Source organism: Convolutriloba macropyga, chromosome 4 (genome assembly GCF_964194025.1).
Source record: "Convolutriloba macropyga chromosome 4, txConMacr16.3, whole genome shotgun sequence".
Classification (NCBI taxonomy): Eukaryota; Metazoa; Xenacoelomorpha; order Acoela; family Convolutidae; genus Convolutriloba; species Convolutriloba macropyga.
Genome location: NC_134471.1, coordinates 30,568,109 through 30,588,531, shown reverse-complemented (window position 1 = coordinate 30,588,531; position 20,423 = coordinate 30,568,109). Strand labels below are relative to the sequence as shown.

The following is a 20,423-nucleotide window of genomic DNA, read 5'->3' as shown; positions in this document are numbered from 1 at the left end:
GTTACAAGGTTTTGTTTTGTTCCAGTATCGAATGCTGGAATTTTCCAATCGCCGTCATTATTTCGTGGAACGGGTCCAGGTTTTTTCATTAAGTTCATAGGAGCCATTTCGTATTATCTCTGTAGCAGCTGAAATGCGGTTATGAGAAGTCAACTAAAATCAATTATAATGGGCAAGCCCATGTCGTCATCCGGCGGCTCGCCTACAATGATTTCTGATTTTGTGTTAAAGAAGTGGTTATTAATTTCAGTGGCTCGCCTACATCGATTTCCGATTTTGTGTTAAAGAGGTGGTTATGAATTTTCATCGGGGGGCTATAGGTTACATGCCCACTAAGCTGGGGGGGGGGCTATAATGGGAAAGACCCAAATTTTTAACTGGAGGTCATAAGAACACTGGGGAGGGGGCGAAACAGAATGGATCCGAAAATTGTAGTAGTTCACTCACGATGACGGCGACACTCATATTCCCATCAGTAATTAACAAGGGAATTTATTGCACATATTGGAAAGTAAGTTAGAAGAGCCCAATATTTAATGACGGGAAAAATGGAATATGACTTGCTAAGGACAAGTATGTCCTCTAAATTGCAAATAAAAAGTTCACCAGAAAATTATGTTGGTGAAGTTTATCAACTTGTAAGACACCGTCAAAATCAGTTTGGTTTCCGAAAGAACCGATCGGAAACATTACAACTACTACTCTTTCGGGATACAGTGTACAAAAATTTTGACAAAAAGGATACAGTAAACAAGGAAGCAGTCAGAGACCTAAATATCTTGTATATTGACTTTGTGAAAGCCTTTGACACCGTGCCATATAAGGTCCTGATACAAAAACTTCATAATATCCGCTTGAATTGGTGCTAAACCCAGAAGAATGGTCTTCAAATCCTATTCTACTACTACTACTAAGGTCGTTGCCACGCGTGACAAAAACTTGTCCGACGGTAATGGGTTTACTTTTACATGCTGCCTGGTAGTAATAGTAGATCAGGCTTCTGGGAACTCACGAGTGGTTCACAGTTTCACCATTTGGGTCCTAGTGTGAAATCAGAATGTTTGAATTTCTACTCGAAATTAGTTTCGAATCAAATTAGATATTTCCAAATGTTATATATATTTTTGAAGTTTTGATATCAGCTATATTAATTACGACCCGAGAGCTATTCTGTTAGCTCTAGCGCTTCCAGTCAAACCGTTCGCCTGTCTTTTGACCATTGCCTCGTGACCTTTGTCAATGCTTTCATATCTGCCTGCTTCTACATCTTTTTTCTCCCTCTTCAAATCACTCATTCGGACAGCTGAAATAGCAGGGTTTGATTGGTCTGCTATCTGTCTGTTTATTCTCTCTTGTTTCTTTTGCTCAAGCAGCTTCTGCAGCTTTTGAATCTCTGGGTTGTTCGTTTCTGGTTTTTCTCTATATTGCTCTCGACGTTTCTCTTCTAAACGAATTGCTGCAGCTCGTGTTTGTTCACTGCGATGCCTGTTTATCGTCTCCATAGCTTCTACAATTTGGTTTTCCTTTTCAACCTTTTCCCTTAAAATTGAATCACGTTTTTCAGCTTCTTCTTTTTCTTGATTGATTTTTGCTAAGTTTAACCTTTCACGTAATTCGGCTAAAGACATTTCTCCAAACAAACCGAATCCTGCAATTTCTGTTGGGTCAAAAGATTTGTTTCGTGGGCGTGGCAAACTTTCCAAAACCCTAATTTGACGGATTATTTCTTGTTTTTGCTGCATTTCGGCCTCCGCTTCCTCGAATGCCCTACGTAGAAGCTCTTTGTTTTCCAAACTCATTTGTTGAGCCAATTTTTGTTTGAAGTCCTGAATTTTCTTGACTGCGTGCTTGGCGTTTTTGTGTCCCATAATTACTTGTTCAACTAATTTTCTGGTTTCTTCGGATTCCTTAAGTTTCATCGCAACGTATTGTCGCATTCTTGCGGCTGCTTCATCTTTCACCAAGTTGGCACGCTCTCGGTTGATTTCAGCTGCCCTCTTTTTGGCCAGAATTGCTTCTTCATGACTGAGTAGACCTTCCAGTCTAAAAATATAAAAAAGAATTGGTATAAGTTCAGGTTATACACGAATTGCTCGAAGTGAACTTTAAACGAGTTTTGTTAAACTGAAGAACAAGATATACTAATACGTTCGAGATTATTTCATTAAGCAATGTAATCAGATTCCTTTTTGTACTTTTGTATTCCTTTGGTTCTACAATTTCGCCTTCGTCAGGTTGTCTGAACTTATTATTGCTCCAACTTTTTTAGAAAAAAATATGGGGGATATATGCGAGGCTGCTGTCTTTTTTCAGTCAAATTTTCACTTTTTGCTTACGCATCGTAGAGAAAAAAGAAAGACACCATTTTGTAGCCCCTGGATCTAGTTTTGATTTATATAATAATTTATCAGAAATTTATCAAATCTGAAAAAAGGGAACTCGGAGGGCAAAATTTCGAAGGAATAAAACATCGCTCGGGGGAGGGGGTGACAGATTCGCATTGAAATTTAAAATAGAAACAAATGGGAAAATTTGTAGTAAATTTAGTTAGATCAGAAAGAGATTTTTTAGCAATTATTTTAAGTTTTAAACAAAAATTAACAGTTTAAACTACATGACCGAATGTTCCAAAAAATGAATTATTTTTTCTCAAAATTGTTTTTGCAAAACATTTTTATATGTCTCTGTTTTCTGCTGGTTAAGAATTATAGTACGGAACATTTTTCCTCTGCATCAAAAATTTTTTTTGGAAAATTGAAGACTTCAGGCAATTTAGAGCTCTCAAAATAGCAAAAACCAACTTGGAAAATGTAGAACTAAAAGCAGAAAACTGAATTCTTTTCTGAATTATAGAGTTCTTAAAAAAATTATTATCTTTTCGTCAGAAGTAGCTATTTGAATTTTTTCAAAACCTTGGAGACGTAAAAAAGATGGTTTCATGAAACGAACACCAAATAAACCACATTCGTTATTTGAAACAGGAGGAAATCTTTTCTTATCGATTTTAGTTCTGTTCTTTTTAATGCAAGAGCACATAATGCGCACTAATCTCCTCTAGTATAATGAAATATAGATCAATTTAAGATTTAGAGGGTTTATGAATTGCCAGGTTGGAAAACTTAAAACACGTTAATATTTTTTGAAAACGAAAGTTTTTTCATTTCTCTGCTTTGTAGTGGCTCTTCCAACTGAGTTTTTGGGCGTTTCTGCAAATTAAAAAACAAGATTTTTTATCATTGTGAAGGTTTTTATATGAAAAAATCCTTTTCAAAGATGAAAAAATTCGCTTCTTTTTCCGTTCACAATTATTACATTCACAAATTAATAATATTTTGTAATTCTTTAAAAACTTGCTTAAAAGAGTGAAATTGACAAAATGCCATGTTTATATAACCCATCTTTGCTAACGCTACTAAATAAGAGTTTTTAAGAACGGTTCTCAAATTTCCTCTACCTGTAAGCGACGTATAGGGTCAGAGTGCAAAACTGTAAGAAATATTAAAAATTCCTTAAGATAGAAAAGTTTAAAAACTTGCGGTTTTAGATAGAATAAAAACAAAATTATGTTTATTTTGTCTTGTTGTTAACACATCTGCGAGATTTTTTAAAACGAAGGCCGTTTTTGCTCATGATACAAAAAATTGAGACACGGTTATTTCAAAATTTAGTTTCATTTTTACTATTATCGATACAATTGACTCAATAAATATACATCTAATTTTATAGAATAATCACATCATAAATGAATGGGTACGAACATTGGGTAAAGATCATTCAAAAATGTTTTTTCTTTGGTGGCGAGGATTGTAATTGTGTGGTGTGTGTGCGATGTATGGGTGTGCCTATTTCTAAGGTGTGGCATGTTTGTAAGAGAAGGAGAAAAAGAGAGAAATAATTTTCTTTACTGCTTGTTACAAATAGAAGCAGAGTGCAAAAACTGTCAGAAATTATTAAAAATTGGAATAATTACTCATTTATTGCCGCAAATTGCAGTCTTAAAGTTGTCTGATACCGACACTGTGTTTCTAGATCTTGCTGACTTTGGAAAAATTATTTTTTCCATTATGCTCATGAAACATCAAATTAGACAGAAATTCGAAAAAATATAAAAGTGCGTTTAGATTTTAGTGTCAATTTTACGATTAGGGATACAATTGCCTCAAGAAGTTCAAACCTGGTTTTCCGAAGAAATCAAGACAAATAAACGTTTGTCAACTTTGTTTAAAGATGAGATGCTAAAAAAAAATTTAAGTTTTTTATTGGTGGTAATGTTTGTTTGTGCTTGTGGGTGCAGGCTTCTGTGGGTGTATTTATGGGTGTGAGTTTTTGTAATGTTTTTTAAGTGAGAGAGAGAAACGGAGTTGGTGTGAGAGAGATGGTTCCTTCAAAAGTTAGACCCAAACAGAGGCAGAGTAAAAAACTGTTATAACTAAAAAGTTACATAATATTTGCTACAAGTTGCGGTTTTAATGTGTCAAATACCAAAATTTTGTTTTTGAATCTTGCTGATAACGCGTCTGCAAGAATATAGAAAAGTGGACAAGAAAATTTTGAGCTTTCTTCTGTGTCGACGTTTTGTATTGTGCGTGTGCTTTCTTGGGTATTTATGATTGCCTTTGTGTTTGTAATGCGCGTCGGATGTATGTGTATGAGAGAAAGAAAGAAAGTCTGAGATATTTAGTTCTTTTAAATTTTGGACACAAATGGAGGCAGAACGCAAAAACTCAGAAATCATGGCAAAATTAGAGAAACTAATTATTTGCTTTAACTTGTTTAAAAATTGGTCCAAAACTAAAACTGGGTGTTTCTATGTATCGTTGGTGACACATTTGCGAGATTTTACAAATATATTTTTCCTTTTTGCTCAAAAAATCAGAACTGAAAAAAGTTTGTTATAAACTTCAAACATGGCCGGCAAATTGCCGGAAAATACCCGCCGTTAAACCGCTGGACGCACATTAGGCTTTAAACAGAGAAATAAAAAAGAGGTAGAATTTGACGGCATTTTTAAAATTTCAAAGTGTTTTTATTTGGTGTTCATATTCTGCATATTCGGTTACATTCTAAAATATCACTTATTTCAGCTTCTAAACTGAAGGCTGTAAAGCATAATGCTAATGCCAGCTAGCAATCACTGATGAACCTCGATAATCTAATGCACTATGACTTCATGACGGTGCTTTATATATTTATCACGTTTCTTTTGATTTTGCTCGATCGCAGTCTTTACATTATGTAATTCAATACCTGGAAGAGTTTAAAATCCATTCAGTTTAATCAGTGAGTGTGGTAATTAGAAGTCAGGCATAAATAGCATGACATATTTAAACTAAAAAACATGATCATAAGGTAAAGCGACTTAAGAAAAAGGCGAGCGCCTAAATAATAGCCGTTGAGAAGCTGACGGCGGCTGTTACAAAGTTAACATTTCAAAGTTGGTGTCAAAATTACAGTTACCACCAATACAATTGCCTGAAAAATTCCACGCCTATTTTTTCGGAAAAATCAAAGAAGACCTAAATGAACAGTGACAAACCTTTTGCATTGACGAGGTTCCATTGAGAGGTATTTTGGAGCATTCTGTGCTACGCACAGACTCGCACGAGCCGTCTTTGTTATTCAGCAAAGGATCATCCTCTTTAACTATATTTTGCGTACGAGTAATGGTGTCTATCGGTAAGAACTATGACAAAGAACAAAAACAGTAAAGGGTATTACCTTCGTCTCTCTATGTTCGCCAATTCTTGGTCAAAATCCTGTTGTCGCATTTCTTTTTGCCATTGTAGAAATTCAGAAGAATCTTTTGCTCCGGCTTGGAGTTGCTCCAATTTGTTGATAACTTCATTTTCTTTCTCCTTGAAGAAACGCTCTTCCCGTAAAATTGTGGCAGTGTTTAATTTCACGGCAACATCATTGGGTCTGCTTGGAGCTGGGGCCGACTTGAAGTTTCCGTATTCACCAGACCGAGTGGCATAGTCGGCGGATTGGACTATTTCTTCTGAACGCTCGGTTGCTTCTCGTGACACTTTTCCAGGCGCGGCACATGCAAACTGAAGTTGATTAGCCTTCATCAAATTCTCTTGAGCTTTTTGACGGTTCTGATCTCGTATTTCAGCAATCTTCTTCTGCGTCTCAGGTTCCTGATATGTACTGGCTGGTATTTTCTTGACTGGTTTCATTTTGGGAATCACATCTGGTGTTGGAATTTTTCTGGGTTTGGGTTTCGTCAGAGTGAACGGCTCCGGAACTGTCGGGTCACGTTTGATAACGTGCCCACGTGGTTCAGCGTCTGTATCTTGAAGCTCTCTTAAAAAGTCAACAATCGAATGCAAGGAATCAAAGTTATCTATTAAAGGACCGAGCAAAACTTCATTCACATAATCGTCTTCATAAATTTTACGCCATTCGTCTTTGATCCATGTTAAAAGGTTCTGTTTATTGATCAAGAAGCGACAAAATGTCCACATTTTTGACCAATCTTGAGATATAATGAAGTCGGTTAATTTGGCAATACCCATTTCTTCAGCTCGGAATAAAATTGTGTAGCATGCAACTGTGTATGTGTTTTTCTCTGATAGAACGTATCGATGTCCATCGGAGTTGAAAAATGATTCTACCACCACGTCAACTACTTTTCGATGGCGGATGTAGCCTCCAAATATCTCCATCATAAATGCCTAAAATGAATGAGTGTTCTCAAATTTTGTTTTTGTCATTTTAATGAATGTGTTAATGAATTGAGTGAATGTGTTAATGTATTTTTGCTTCAAGCTTCTGATTTCAGATCAAAATGATTATGGTTCCTGGATGATTAAAGACTTATAATCAGGTTTTCTTTTAATTTGATATTATTCTACCTCAAAGGGTCATGCAAGCCAATGCAAACATGTACCCATGAATCAAGAGGTGCTTAATCATACCAAAATTTTTGAATGAAATTTTCTCATTAAATGGAAGTACTGGATGATCCTCTTCGAACTCACTAACCTTTGGGAACAATTCGCTTTCGCTAGAGCAATCCATACAAATGTGGTATGAGGGGGAGGTCTGGTATTTTGTTGAACCTTTTTTCGCTAGTCTTCGTGACCACCCCACCCCTCCGGTGGGGCTAGTCTTCTTTAGTGTAATCTAGCTAAAGGAAAGCCAACTCCATACCGACACGTTTTGAGCTATTCCTCCACCGCTATTCGGTTATGTTCAATTAAATGTTCAAATCGGCTATGGTCTCAATTTGTGGTGAGGTAAACGGTTGCTGCAACGACTGCTCGCCCCTTTTACGACTGCGAAAGCTTTACATCTTCTTTTTGTTTCAGTGCTTTCAAATTTGTCTGAATCATGACTTCTCGCACTTAGGTTTTCTGAGAGTTCATGGATTACTTTAGGACTACATGAAATTCAATCTTTTATTAATAGCCGCACAGCGATAGCTGGGGCTATTATTGGCCTTCTCTTGGTTTTTTACAATTCAAAGAATTTGAATTGTATTGGGGCGCTGTCTTTTTTTTTTAAGATCTGTTCACACATTTTCATGATTTTTGAAGTCAAATTGGAGTAGTGATTTTGGTCACGCCGAAACAGGAAATGGAGCGAAAAAGCGAGTGGTTTTGCGGCGTGAAAATTTTTTGTTCTAATTTTAAAGTAGAGTGAGAAAATGGTGTTTGAACAAAAATTCGGTTTCTCGGTAGTGGTTTTGTTCACATGCGGCAATTTCACTCTGATTTTTACTGTTTTTTCGATTTTTTGGGATCGGAATTTTTTCTAAATGGTTTTCCCAATCAATTCACAGCTCATTCTAGGCCTAGTTTTTTGTTTGAATTAAATTTTCAGTTCTCGCTATTGGTGACATTGATTTTCTGTTTTTTTGTTTTTTATCTGATTTTTAAAAATGGTTTTCCCAATTCACCCATTGTCCGTTCTAGGTCTAGTTGTTTGTTGAGTCAATGAAAATTCTTTGAATTGTACGTCAGGACTTGTCCTGCTATGTTTTTTTTATTTCGTCGTCATGATTTTTGTTACGACCATATGACGTCACAGCCACTTTTTGTTCATTCGTTCATGCAATTTTAACTGAATTGCATGTGTGACGTCATTTTTCGCTCTTAGTGGAGCGAGTTTTTTTGTTCATGCGCGTGATTAAATTTTTGGTCACACTTGACTTACCTCACTCTCAAAAATGACTTCCTCACTTTGAAATTGACTTTAATTTACTTTAATTCAAAGAGATAAGGTCAAATGGGTGTGTGTCAGTCTAAATGAAGGTTATTTGAGATCAGCTAATAGAGGCAGCAGTAACTTATACAGATTTTTAATCAAAATATAACAGATCAGCCCTGAATGAAAAGACGATTTTTTTGGTCTGTCTTTTTTACTGTTCTTTACTGCCGATCTACGAATCTATTGCGGCTATTTTCTGGCAATCTGCCAGCTATGTTTTATTAAACGCTCACATTTGCCCAATAACCAATTGTTTGGCTTCAATACCAATATTTCTAAATCGAAATAATTTTCGACCGTTTCTGCTAATTACTTCAATACTGAACAGAAATTGAGCAACTGAACAAAACAATTGGTTGCGCAACGTATTACTGTCAACCCAACGTCTTTCAGAAAAAAATAAATTTGTTGATGAAATTTTGTTAATCATTCAGTCTTCAGTGCTTTTAAATCTCTAAATCAACTGTTTATTTTCAATTTCTTCGAAGTTGGTTTTTCACATAACCAATTGGAGAAAAAATGTTTATTTTAATCCAAATCACCCTAAATGTTAAGGGAGTATCCGAGAAAGAAAATTTTTTGCGTTTTAAAGCCTAATATTGCTCCATATTTCCCAGTTTAGTTATTGGCGTAGTTTGTACATAATTATGTACTAAATATTGCGACATACTCGATGAGTAGACTTTTCAAATCCACTCAACAAAATTTTACTTGAATTTGTAACTTTTAAGATCTCCATCTTTCCATTTAACTTATTTTTTATGAATGAAAGAAAACACTTTTGTTAATTTTTGTTATTTTCAATCCACTTTATCACACATTTAGTTGTTTTAATGTTGTATTCCCATCTATTAAAATATCCAATTGTTAATGTCCGCGAAGTGGCAGCGGGGACTATTATTGGCCTTCTCTTGGTTTTTTTTACAATTCAAGTAATTTGAATTGTACTGTCTTTTTTTAAAGATCTGTTCGTACATATTCACGATTTTTGACGCCAAATTGGAGAAGTGATTTTGTTCACGCCGAAACAAAGTAGAACGAAAATCGAGTGGTGTTGCGGCGTAAAATTTTATCACTCTAATTTTAAAGTACAGTGAGAAAACGGTGTTTGAAAAGAATTTGCTTTTTCGCGTTTTTTTTCACATGCGGCGATTGGACTGGGATTTTTACTGTTTTTTTTATAATTATGATAGGCCTTTTTTCTATATGATTTTCCCAACCCATTCGTAGTCCCTTTTGGTCTAGTTTTGTGGCTTAGTCATTGAAAATTCTTTGAATTGTTTCATGACTTGTCCTATTATGTTTTTTATTTCAAGACGGCCATATGACTTCACAATCACTCGGCCATATGACTTCACACCTACAAATTACGAATTGCGTGAATTGCTTTATTCACTCTTCGTAACATACCTCACTCTCAAATATGACTTCCTCACTATGAATTTGACTCTCCTTTACTGTAAAGAGATAAGGGGAGTGCGTCTTAATCCAATTAATGGTTATTTGAAAGCAGCTAATAGAAGCAGCAATACGGTAAACAGATTCTTAATCAAAATGTAACATCTCAGCAGTTATTGTAAAAAGTTTCTGTTTTTGTCTGCCTCTTTAACTATCATTTTGAGATTGCAGATAGATCTACGAAGCTATTGCGGCTCTTTTCTGGCAATCTGCCATTTATGCTTTAGGTAAGTTTTTGAGTAAGATGGCGGCTTAACAGAATGTCATTTTGTTAAGGCTAGATATTCGATTAAGAGCACCACTAACACAAACGCTCTTAGACCTGAGCACTAAACAAAAACAGCCCAATATTGTCACCAACGAAATCCAAAAATGCCTTCATCAAAACAAGTCTTGCAACGGTACTCTACTATTAGCCTTAGATCTCACCACCGCTTTCGACGCGGTTTATCACAACTTACTACTAATAGACATAAATGAGGCATCACTACCAAATATCAAATACACTCGCTTCATAATTAGAGGGCAGGTTTTCTTACATACGATATAACAAATAACCAAAGTGAGAAAAGCCAAACAGGGTGTCCCCTAAGTGCTGTTTTGTCGCCAATACTGTTCAACATTGGAGCTTCCTGAACTACGGTGCTCCCATTTAGGCTTCCACTATCAGAACACAAGTGAACCGTCTGTAAACACAACAAAACATCGCCATTCATGCAATTACTGGCTATGTAAAAATGTCTGAAAGCTTTGACTCAAACAATGAGGTGGAAATCCAGCCTTTTGAAGCTCAGAAATGTTAGTGCAGCAACTTCTGCCCGGCAGTTAGCAGAGCCACCGTGCTGGTCACAAAAAACTTTCTATAACCATTTTTTGTACCATGAGACCCGCACTAAATGATATTTGATACTTATGGGGACTGTGCGAAACAACACACGAACAATAAAGAACAAATAATTCGCAAAGAATACAAAAATGCAATCAAAAGCTTCCACCGACACACGGTCCATACTTGGCTAAACAAAGACAACAGGCAACTTGGCTCACCTCCACCAATAATAGCAGAGGAATAACAAACGCTGTCATGCAGCCCCCTGTTGAAATATCAATTATAGCCCCCTGCTGAGTTCCTTCTTGAGTACAATTCATAGCAACGTTGATAACTGCTGTCCCAACTGTGAAGTATCGCCGCCTGACAAATCACATTTTCAACTGCAGTAAGAACACCACCGACCTAAAAGTGATTGACCTGTGGCAAATACCAGAAGAGGTAGCTGACTGGCTCGATTTTATACCATTATCCATAATGACGATAACCCCCTAACCCGGGACCGCATGTTGACCACCGTGGCTTAGATGCAGAAATGTCACTGCATCACCAGCAAGTTGTGGATAGGCAGTCAAAATCCTAATATCTATTTTAATCTTTATACAAATGCAACTAAGGAAACAGTTGAAACGGCAATAAGCGCCGATATCCCGCGATAATTACCCTTGAACTGTAGCTCTGCGACAGCTACAACACTAACAACAATTAGGAGCACCTCTTAATTAGATGCGAAATTGACACTGGTTTCCTCTGAATGGAATCTGTTTATAAATTAAATAATCGTTTCTTGTCATTTTCACTATGGAAGTTAGAAATCTGACATGTTCGATTATAATTTTTTGTTTGTGAACCGTGTCACGTGTTTTTATCTAATTTCCATATATTTCGATCTGTTTGTCGAACTGGTTGTTTAACTGAGCAAATTTTTGAGTTCTCTCGAATGAAGTTCGAAGCAACTTTTGTAAACGTTGTATTCTGTGCGAAATTTTCTGTGCCTGGGTGTTTTCTAAAACATTTTTCGGTTTCATTTCTCTTGTGACTTTATCACGCTTGACAAAAGGGCATGATAGCCGAGTGGTCAATGATTAAGTCTGGAACGCCGGTGGTTGGACCCCCTTCTGGGGCAGAGTTTTCTGAACCCGGAGATGTTATCTAGGCTACAACCCCTCTGAATTAATTTGACCCGCTTGTCATTCGAGAGCCTTTGTTTAACATTGCACATGACTCCGGTTCGTCAATTCCGTTTTCAGATGTTTGAAAGGCAGCTAACTCACCAAAAGGACAATTTTTCTTTGCTCATCTTTACTATACAGATCTTCGTATTCATTCCGCGTATTCATTTGGTAGGGTGGTTTATCCTGTTTTTCTTTTTATTGTCCCCACAAAATGCAACCTGCTGGCTCCCTAACCCGAGGACCACATATCGTCCATGGCTTAGATGCAGCAAGATTGGTGCACCACAAGAAGTTTCTGGATTGGCAGTCACACTACTATTTTATCTGTTTTTTTTATTATACAATTGAAACTAAGGAAATTTAGAACAAATGCAGTTTATTATAAGCCGTTTATTCAGAAATTAAGTCTCTGCAAAAACCAAAACAAGTGTAGAACAAGTTATCATACGGGCATGATAGCCGATTGGTCAGTGATTGAGTCCTGAACGCCGGAAGTTGAACCCCCTAACCCCCTACTTGGGCAGAATTTTTTGCACCCATAAATTTTTATCTAGGCTGCGGCCACTTCTGATTTGAATTGACCCGCCTGTCAAGAGCATTTGTTTATAATTCGAGAGCATTTGTTTATAATTTCATATGACTCCTAATTGTCGATTCCCTTTTCAGATGTTTGAAAGGCAGCTAACTTAAACAAAAGGTCAATTTTTTCATTGCTCATCTTTATAATACAGATCTTGTGATCATTTGGTAGGGTGATCAATACTGTTTTTCCTATTATCTCCACCTCAAATAGTAACCTTACACCCATTATAGTATAAATGCGGTTGATATAATTTCTAAAAGTCATCAATACTGCAAGGAGTTAACTCCCACACTATATTTTACGGTGCGTTTTTATTTTCAAATTATCCTTTCGAAATTGGATCTTTTCTGTCTATGCTCCCTACCAGCTTCAGCTTTCTGGATGATTGTTATTTGCACCCCCTACAACACGGACATTACCTTTCTACTACTTACTTGTTTTTCTACTATCTAATGGACGCTCTCTGTGACTGGGGGTTGCATAGCGTACTGAAGGGGGGTGCAAAAGCGGCGGAACAGATCTTCGAAATGATGGATCTTTTCCGTTTGTGCCCCCCAGCTTATTGGGTGAATATTATTTGCACCCCCCCCCCAGACGCACGTGCCATATTTTTATACAATGATTTACTATGTAATGGCCCGTGCTCTGTAGCTCGGGGGAGGAAAACGTACTGAAGGGGGGGGGCACAGAAGGAAAAGATCTGAAATGATACATGCCTTGTCCTGTGCACTGCATGATGCCAGTTTCTTCTCTTTGATGTAGTCCTCTGCATGACTGTCTGCCGATACATCCAATGGTCGGTAAGAGTCAATAATAGCCACACAGTGTTGGAATAGTTCCCCTGCTTCCATAATCAAGCTGATCAAAATCTTATGCTTCTCTGTGTCGTTCCTCAATTACGAAACCTTGCAAATGTATTTCCAAATAAACTATAGAAATAAAAAATTAATACTAAAATATTGGTCTATATAAGCTCGAGAAGAACAACGATTTTCTCAGTCAATATTGCCCAAATTTCAACTGAAACAGTTATCAAATCTTGGGGATTAGATATACTTGAGAATATTTGACGGATTCTGTTTTTCACTCAGTATAGCTTCAAAAATATGGTTTTAAGTTAAATGCATGTATTCATTTCTGAATGTACTCAATGAGTTGCATGTAAAATTCGAGTTTTGAGCACATGCGTTTTTATGGAACAAAGATTGTTTCTTGCTTAAAAAAACAGGTGAGATTTTTTCGTTATACATGTTTAAGCTTGCATTTGAGTTGCGTTCATCGCTTTTTGGTCTGATTATTCGCTATTGTTTGTTCATTTTTCACTCTAAAATGCTGCTGTATATATTATATTTATTGGATCCAGTATTTTTGGTTGTGGTTAAACGTTGATTATTCATGTGCGGTGCAAAAATCACCTGGTCTAAAGGTGAATAGTGTATACAGCTCTTCGTTTAAATAGAGAGCGCGTTTAAGTGCTTAGCAAGAGTCGCTTTGAATGACAAAACAATAGAAGATATTACGTAACAAAATTAATAATTGAAAGTGCAGCTGAAACACAATAGAGCAGGCCACATGGTTTTTGGAATTATATGTACAGTGTTAGCAAAAGTAAACAATGAAAAGATTACGTATAAAATAATACATCACGTTTCAGCAGAGATCAGCGGCAAAAAAATTACACTGTAATAGTTGACCGTGAAAAAATTTATTGCCATTTGACTATGGCTGATTTTTAAAAAATTTCAACTGAGATTTATAGTTAGCTGTTTTAACCATTTATTGTAAATGTTATTAAGTTACTGAATTGTTAGATTTTTCTGTTCGTTTGCATTTCTTTCCTGAATTTTTGTTTGCGGATGTTTATCTTCAATTTGACCTCTCTTGGATTCTATTCAGAAGTCATCACAGAAATCAGTAAAAGTCACAACGAGTAAGAAAACCATGAGCCAGACATTTAACGCATGTCAGTATTAAGAGACTTTTTATAAATACAACACAAAACTAAAGTTTGAAGTTCACGCTGGACGAAATGACAAATTCACAACGTGACAAAAGGAGAAAGCAACAGGTCACTGACAAAAGATCTAAACTAGCCGAAACAGAGTCCACTGCAAATTTAGAAGAAAACCAGAGACCGAATCCTGTTGACAAAAAAGCTGCTGCTAATTCGACAAAGCAAACGGAAAACAGCAAACTTATCAAAATTCAGACCAGATCCAGTTCGAATTTGCCTACAAGTAGCCTTATGACATCTGTTCTATCTCCAACTGCAGACTCGCTGCCTGTTTCGGAAGGTCAAAATGACGACGAAGAAACAACAAAGTATGCTACAAGTGAAGAAGACGAAAAGGCTAATGCTTCATTAGAGTTGCGACTGGCAAACAATTCGGAAGCCAATAAGGTAATCGAAGATGCTTTAAAATCACAAATTGACAAGTTGGAAGAACTCAAAACGCTGGATTCGATTTTGCCTGAAAAATCTGAAGAGACTACTGCTTCAACAAGGCCAGAATTAATTGAAAATGATTCCGAGATGGACACTTCAACAAGGGATCCAGGTATCAGTCGGTCAATGATAGATGAAAATAGTGTACAGTTGGAAAGAACTGCGGTCGAAAGTTTGAGTAGCCTGAACGTGGCTTGCAGTACCTCTGAACAACTCAGTGGGGGCATTGCTGCAATAACTGGATCTGGTGATCAAGGAATGGTTGCTGCGGTTGACAATGACCCTCAGATGCAAACTTTTGACCTTCAGAAAATGATTCTGGAAAGAGATAAATTGTTTAATAACTTGGCCTTGGTTGCCAAAAAGGTAATGTCTCCCCCAAGAAATTATGACCCCGTCACTATGGTACAATTACCTTGATTTGGGGGTGGAGGTATACGTTAAATGACCACTAAGTGGAGGGGGGGGGGGCAATAATGGGAGAGGCCCCAATTTTTTCTACAGAGGAAGCTGCATAGTGGTCGGCAATTCATGGACTTGAAATTTTGAAATTACGGTCTCATTCATTAAATGGTTAGAGGGGGGGGGGGGGAGGTGTGGTTGGACTAAGATAATAAGGTTAGTAGGTTAATACTTCTCTGCACGTAATCCCCGGTAGTAACTGACATGCTAATTATATCATGTTTTGAGGATGAAAAGTACATATTCCATAGGATGCAAAATTAAGGTTACTTCCACAAACTCTGCATGTTTATTCAAAGCAAGAGAGTTTTTTTTAAAATGTCACAAAACGTATTAAGTTCGCATTTTTAGGATCTTTAGGTATACTTGAGGGTATGTTCAATTCCCACTACATTGGGGAAACATAATTCGGGTTCAACCGAATTACTGCAAAATCGTATCCAATCGGCACTCAGATCCGATATCAATCCTTTACCACAGTGAACGCTTTCCTTAAATAGTGAATGGTGAAACTACTCGGGAGAAGGATAATAGGCGAAGGCGGGATTAGACTAAATGAATTTTTGCTTTTGCCAGGCAGAAACCTTTGAAGAAATTTTGCGAACACTTAAAACACGTTAAGAATGACACTGTCCCTAACATCTGTCTCCTCATGCAAGTGAGTTGAAAAATATAAAGTTTTTCCAAAAATTAAAAAAATTTGGCGTTATTTTACGTCAAGTTGACGTTGTGTCAAGTTGAAAATTGTTGCATTATGACTGCAAGAATTGCTTTCGTCTAATCGAGTTTTTGCTTATTATCTAATCCCCCGTGTTGATGTAGCAGTGAAAGAAAGGTGTTCTGTTTAAAGGTGCTCAAAAGAGCAATCAAAGGAAAATGGGTAAGTTTAGTGTCTTCTTTACCACTCTTATTATATCAACTTACATAATATTCATCACAGATCTATAACCATCTGTTTGTTTGTAGATTTATTGCATATTTATTTTGTTTTGTTGAACGTATCACAGGCGAATAATTGTCGTACGCTTTCAAATTGGGGAAACTTTTTGCCAAAATTATTGATAATGCAAAGATATGGATCAATAAAGGAGTTGCCCTATATCTTTTCGATCTAAATTTGCTGGCTTTTGCACCTCCCATTTTGACGTCCTCGATCTGCACTATGAGACGCAAAGATCGCTAAGTTTTGATGAGGAGAGTTAACTTGAGTAAATTCCGCCATCGTATCTGAACATTGAACAGGGATGTCCTTCAATAACAACTAAGAAATCTATTTTGTTTGATTTCTGAGAAAAATTATCTTTTGTGTTTAGTATATACAAGGAGGCTCAGTAATGTGCGTTCGCACATAAGGTTCCGACCCCGCATATCCACAAGTTTGGCTTAATTGTCGAGCAAATGAGGAAGAGATAGAAAACTTGCAAAAATTCTCACATATTGAAAAAAATAATTGGTGTATGAATTAAAATGAATGCCTCGAACTCTTATTGCCGCTTATTAAAAGAAATAATGCCACATTAGTGGGCCGATGAGACTTGTCATTATTAAGACTACAAGATACGACAAACAAAAAAATCAAATAACAACAAGCATTTACATCCAAAACTCAATGTCTTTTTTTGCAATTAAAACCTAAACTAAACAAACTAGATAGTTTTTTGCTAGAAAAAACGTGGGACCAGTTTTTGATGAGACTCGGTAACAAGCAGACAAAAGGACAAAGTTAAAAAAAAAACGTTTGTCTTCTCGAAAGCCAATAATACAATAAAATCCATTAGATATCAATTGAAATCTTTAAATAGGTTGTTTTTCATTCTTACCTTAATATAAAGGCCAGTCAGTTTCCAGAATATGTCGTACAAATATAAACGACAAATTGAGAAGAAAAACAAAAAATCAGTTAATTTTTTGCAAGAAAACAGCATCGAAGCCGTTAAAACCATAATCTAATCCGTAAAAATTAGGATATAGTCAACTGCGCCTTCTATAAAAACCAATAGTGAGATATGTGACCGCTGGATAATGAGACTGGGTAACAAGTTCTTTTTTTTAAAAAAAACAAAAGTGAAATTTTTAAATGTACATTGATATTTTCTTCTAAAACAACTGAAATCACTGAATAGGGTTTTTTCTTGAAAAAGGCATTAAGATCTGCCATTAATCAGAATATGTCATACGTCTACAAAAAGAACGAAAAATAGAAAAAAATTCCAATTAAATAATAAATAAAAATTAAAGTCACTGAATTATTGTCGCTAAGACCTGCAGTTATGTATCTCTCATTGGAGTACAAAAAGAGTGACAAACAAATGCGAAAATCAAAAAACAATTTATTCATTTGCAAAAAAATGTATCGAAGCCAATTCCATATATTCAACTGTGCTTTTTTTCATAATAAATAATTTGATTTGCAGCCTGTTTTCATAGAGTAGGTAACAAAGAGGCGAAAAAGCAGAGAAATGTGATTTTGCAAGTACATCTGTATACTTTTTCAAAACGTTTGATTTCAAAGTCATGAAAAACTCTAGCAATCGACCAAAATCAACAGATGGGTTCCCTTGTTCATCGATATGAAGACGCTAAGACCTGCAGAGTTTCGCAAACGACTACAAAAAGACAAATAACGACCAAAGACAAAAAAATTCAATAAATTCTTCTAGAAGACAGTTGAAACCATGATCTATTCACCAAAAGCCCGATGTTTTCAATTGTGCCTTCCTTTTAAACGCCCAAAATGCCACCTGAATTGTCATTTATGTGACAAGAGCGTAAAAAGAACCTGAATAATGGGAAAATGTCCAAAAATTTTAATTTTGTGCGAAAACTCGTAGTATCAAAGCAGAAAAACCATTACATAAACCGTAAAACCACAAGAAGTAACAAAATTTTAATCTATTAGAAACCCGATGTGACTGGTTTTTGCTGAATCTAAGCTAAAAGTTGACTGAAAAAAGAGAAGAAAGTCGCAAAGCTTTAACACACTGTTCATTTTTAAAATATAGATTTCTAAAAGTTAAAACGACCATCTGCTTTCGATTTAAAAACGATATAGGTTCCCTTGAAACTCCCTAGGAAGCCAGTTGAACCTATCATTAGTACATTTTGATTTTAATTGTCCCTTTCTGTAATTAACGTAAAACAGGGGGGAATACAAAAATGTTTTTAAAAAACCAACTGATTATTACTATCAGATTTTTTTGGACTTTAAGAAATAACGATTAGACCAAAACTAGCCTAAGTATTGCCGTTCGTCTATTGGGAACACTTTATTGTTCCAAATATAATGGATTTGGATTGTTTGACAAAAAGACGATAAATCAAACATAAATGTTTCTTTTTTGTGAACAGAAACAACGAAAATCAGTCAAATGTTCATAAAAGTTCAAATATTAACTGTATGGAAAAACGAAATAAAGAAAATTTTTCGCTAAAATTTTAGTAAATGCAGTAGTAAATTTGCTAAAATTTGTTAAAATTGTTAATAAAAATATTAACAATTTTTAGCAAAAATTGACTTAATTTTGAAAACGTGAATAAAATAACGAATATCGGTCTACTATTCGCAAAATTTCTATAGCTCTTTAAGAAACGAAAATCGAAAACATCTTTCATTCCACATTCTACGCTGGACGAGCTTTCTCATCATACCACTCACAACCATCTACGATTAATATTTCTATCGGCGAAAATTGTCTGAACAAAAAAAACCGTTTGAGTATATAGTTCCTCCCCCACTAAAGTGAGTCGGAACAATCATTTACCTTTTTATTACCTTCTTTAATTTACGAAAAAAGTTTGCTGAGTTTGTCTGGCAAGTAATAGAGTGGCACTTTGTTGCTTTAAAGCCAATCATTGGATTTTAAATGTAGTTTTTGAGATTTGACTTTTTCCAAGTTATAGCTGCGAAGTAATCTAGCGGAAACTATGTTTCGGTTAGGTTGGTTTGTTGGTTCAATTACTTGGTTTTGTACACTTATTATATTGCTTTTAATCATGAAAGCATCTAGTTTTGAGCACAACAGTTTCATTTTTGTCTCATTAATAATTGTCTCATTTTTGTCTCATTAATAATTGTCTCATTTTTGTCTCATTAATAATTGTCTCATTTTTGTCTCATTAATAATTGTCTCATTTTTGTCTCATTAAATTTTTGTCCGAATAACTTTTGTGCGTGAAAATTTGAAAAAAATATACGTCACACATCGAAATAAAAACAAAAACCTGTGAGTTGAATAGAAAATTCACTCTCAGGGTTTTGTTTTTACTTCGATGTGTGACGTATTTTTTTTCAAATTTTTACGCTCGAAAGTTCGAAACAGTTTTACGCCGCAAAATGTACATTCACTTGTTAACAACGTGTTAGTTAGAGAGAAATTAAATATACAGCGACTAGCAAAAAGAGTTTCCAACTGGCGGGCAATCTTTACCGCAATAACCGACTCGTTGTTTCCGGATTACATCCCACAACGAGGGATGTGAGCAATGGCAATGGCTCATTGTTTCCGGATCACATCCCACAGCGAATGAGAGCTGTAGCAATGGAAAGCGGTCCGAACAATCTTTCCTTGCTTATTTTTCGTTAGCTCTAGTAATTTTGATGCTTCTGACTACGTAATAGATCAGGAAGTTGTATTTTTGGAATGGGAAATGGACATCCCAAAACACGATCTAACGAGAAATTTTTTTATACTCAAAAGAATGTAGTCGCCAGCGTTGCCGATGTCATTGTTTCTACAGAGTTTAAAGCTACAACAATTCGGTGTCACTGGTGCGTGATTTTTCCAATTATAGTCCATATTCAAGTCCTCCCAAATTCAAAAGAGAATATATATATATATATATATATAAATATATATATATATATATATATATATATATATATATATATATATATATATATATATATATATTTTATATATATATATATATATATATATGATTTAGCCAAGATGAGCTTTTAGTACAAATCATACTCATATGGGTGGACAGTGTTTAAGAGAAATCAAATTCGTGCACCGTTAGGGACTTACTACGCCTGGTGAAACCATATTTATTGAAATTATTATTAAATTATCATTAATATTATTAATAGCCGCACAGCGATAGCTGGGGGTATTATTGGCCTTCTCTTGATTTTTTACAATTAAAAGAATTTGAATTGTATTGGTGCGCTGTGTTTTTTTGTTTTTTAAGATGTGTTCACACATTTTTCAATGACTTTGATCTCAAACAGGTAAAGCCCAGCCGGCATTAAGT

The 20,423-nt window shown here is 35.6% G+C and overlaps 2 protein-coding genes across 3 annotated transcripts in view; one reads left to right on the top strand and one right to left on the bottom strand.

Moving 5' to 3' along the window:
- Positions 1-1,047: 1,047 nt before the first annotated feature.
- On the bottom strand, positions 1,048-13,481 carry LOC142337608 (cilia- and flagella-associated protein 99-like). The gene is made up of 3 exons (XM_075386957.1): positions 12,976-13,481; positions 5,719-6,677; positions 1,048-2,043 (listed from the first exon to the last, which is right to left on the bottom strand). Exons 1-3 carry the CDS (start codon positions 13,108-13,110, stop codon positions 1,152-1,154), a joined length of 1,986 nt encoding a protein of 661 aa, XP_075243072.1. The 5' UTR covers positions 13,111-13,481; the 3' UTR covers positions 1,048-1,151.
- A 236-nt stretch (positions 13,482-13,717) lies between these two features.
- LOC142337607 (uncharacterized) overlaps positions 13,718-20,423 on the top strand; it is a 30,299-nt gene continuing 23,593 nt past the window's right edge. Inside the window, exons 1-2 of one of the 2 annotated variants that reach the window (XM_075386955.1) lie at positions 13,719-15,071; positions 16,018-16,047. In XM_075386955.1, coding sequence (XP_075243070.1) covers positions 14,289-15,071; positions 16,018-16,047 — 813 coding nt within the window. In that variant the 5' untranslated portion in view covers positions 13,719-14,288. Of the gene's footprint in view, positions 15,072-16,017; positions 16,048-20,423 lie in introns of both variants that reach the window. The other variant, XM_075386956.1, reaches the window with a different exon arrangement.

Excerpts from the sequence above, each read along its gene's own strand:
- LOC142337608 (XM_075386957.1), bottom strand. The coding sequence starts at position 13,110 with ATGGAAGCAGGGGAACTATTCCAACACTGTGTGGCTATTATTGACTCT. Across the intron at positions 6,678-12,975 it reads CATGCAGTGCACAGGACAAG|GCATTTATGATGGAGATATT; the intron begins GCATGTATCATT and ends CATTCATTTTAG. Across the intron at positions 2,044-5,718 it reads GCGAACATAGAGAGACGAAG|ACTGGAAGGTCTACTCAGTC; the intron begins GTAATACCCTTT and ends TTATATTTTTAG.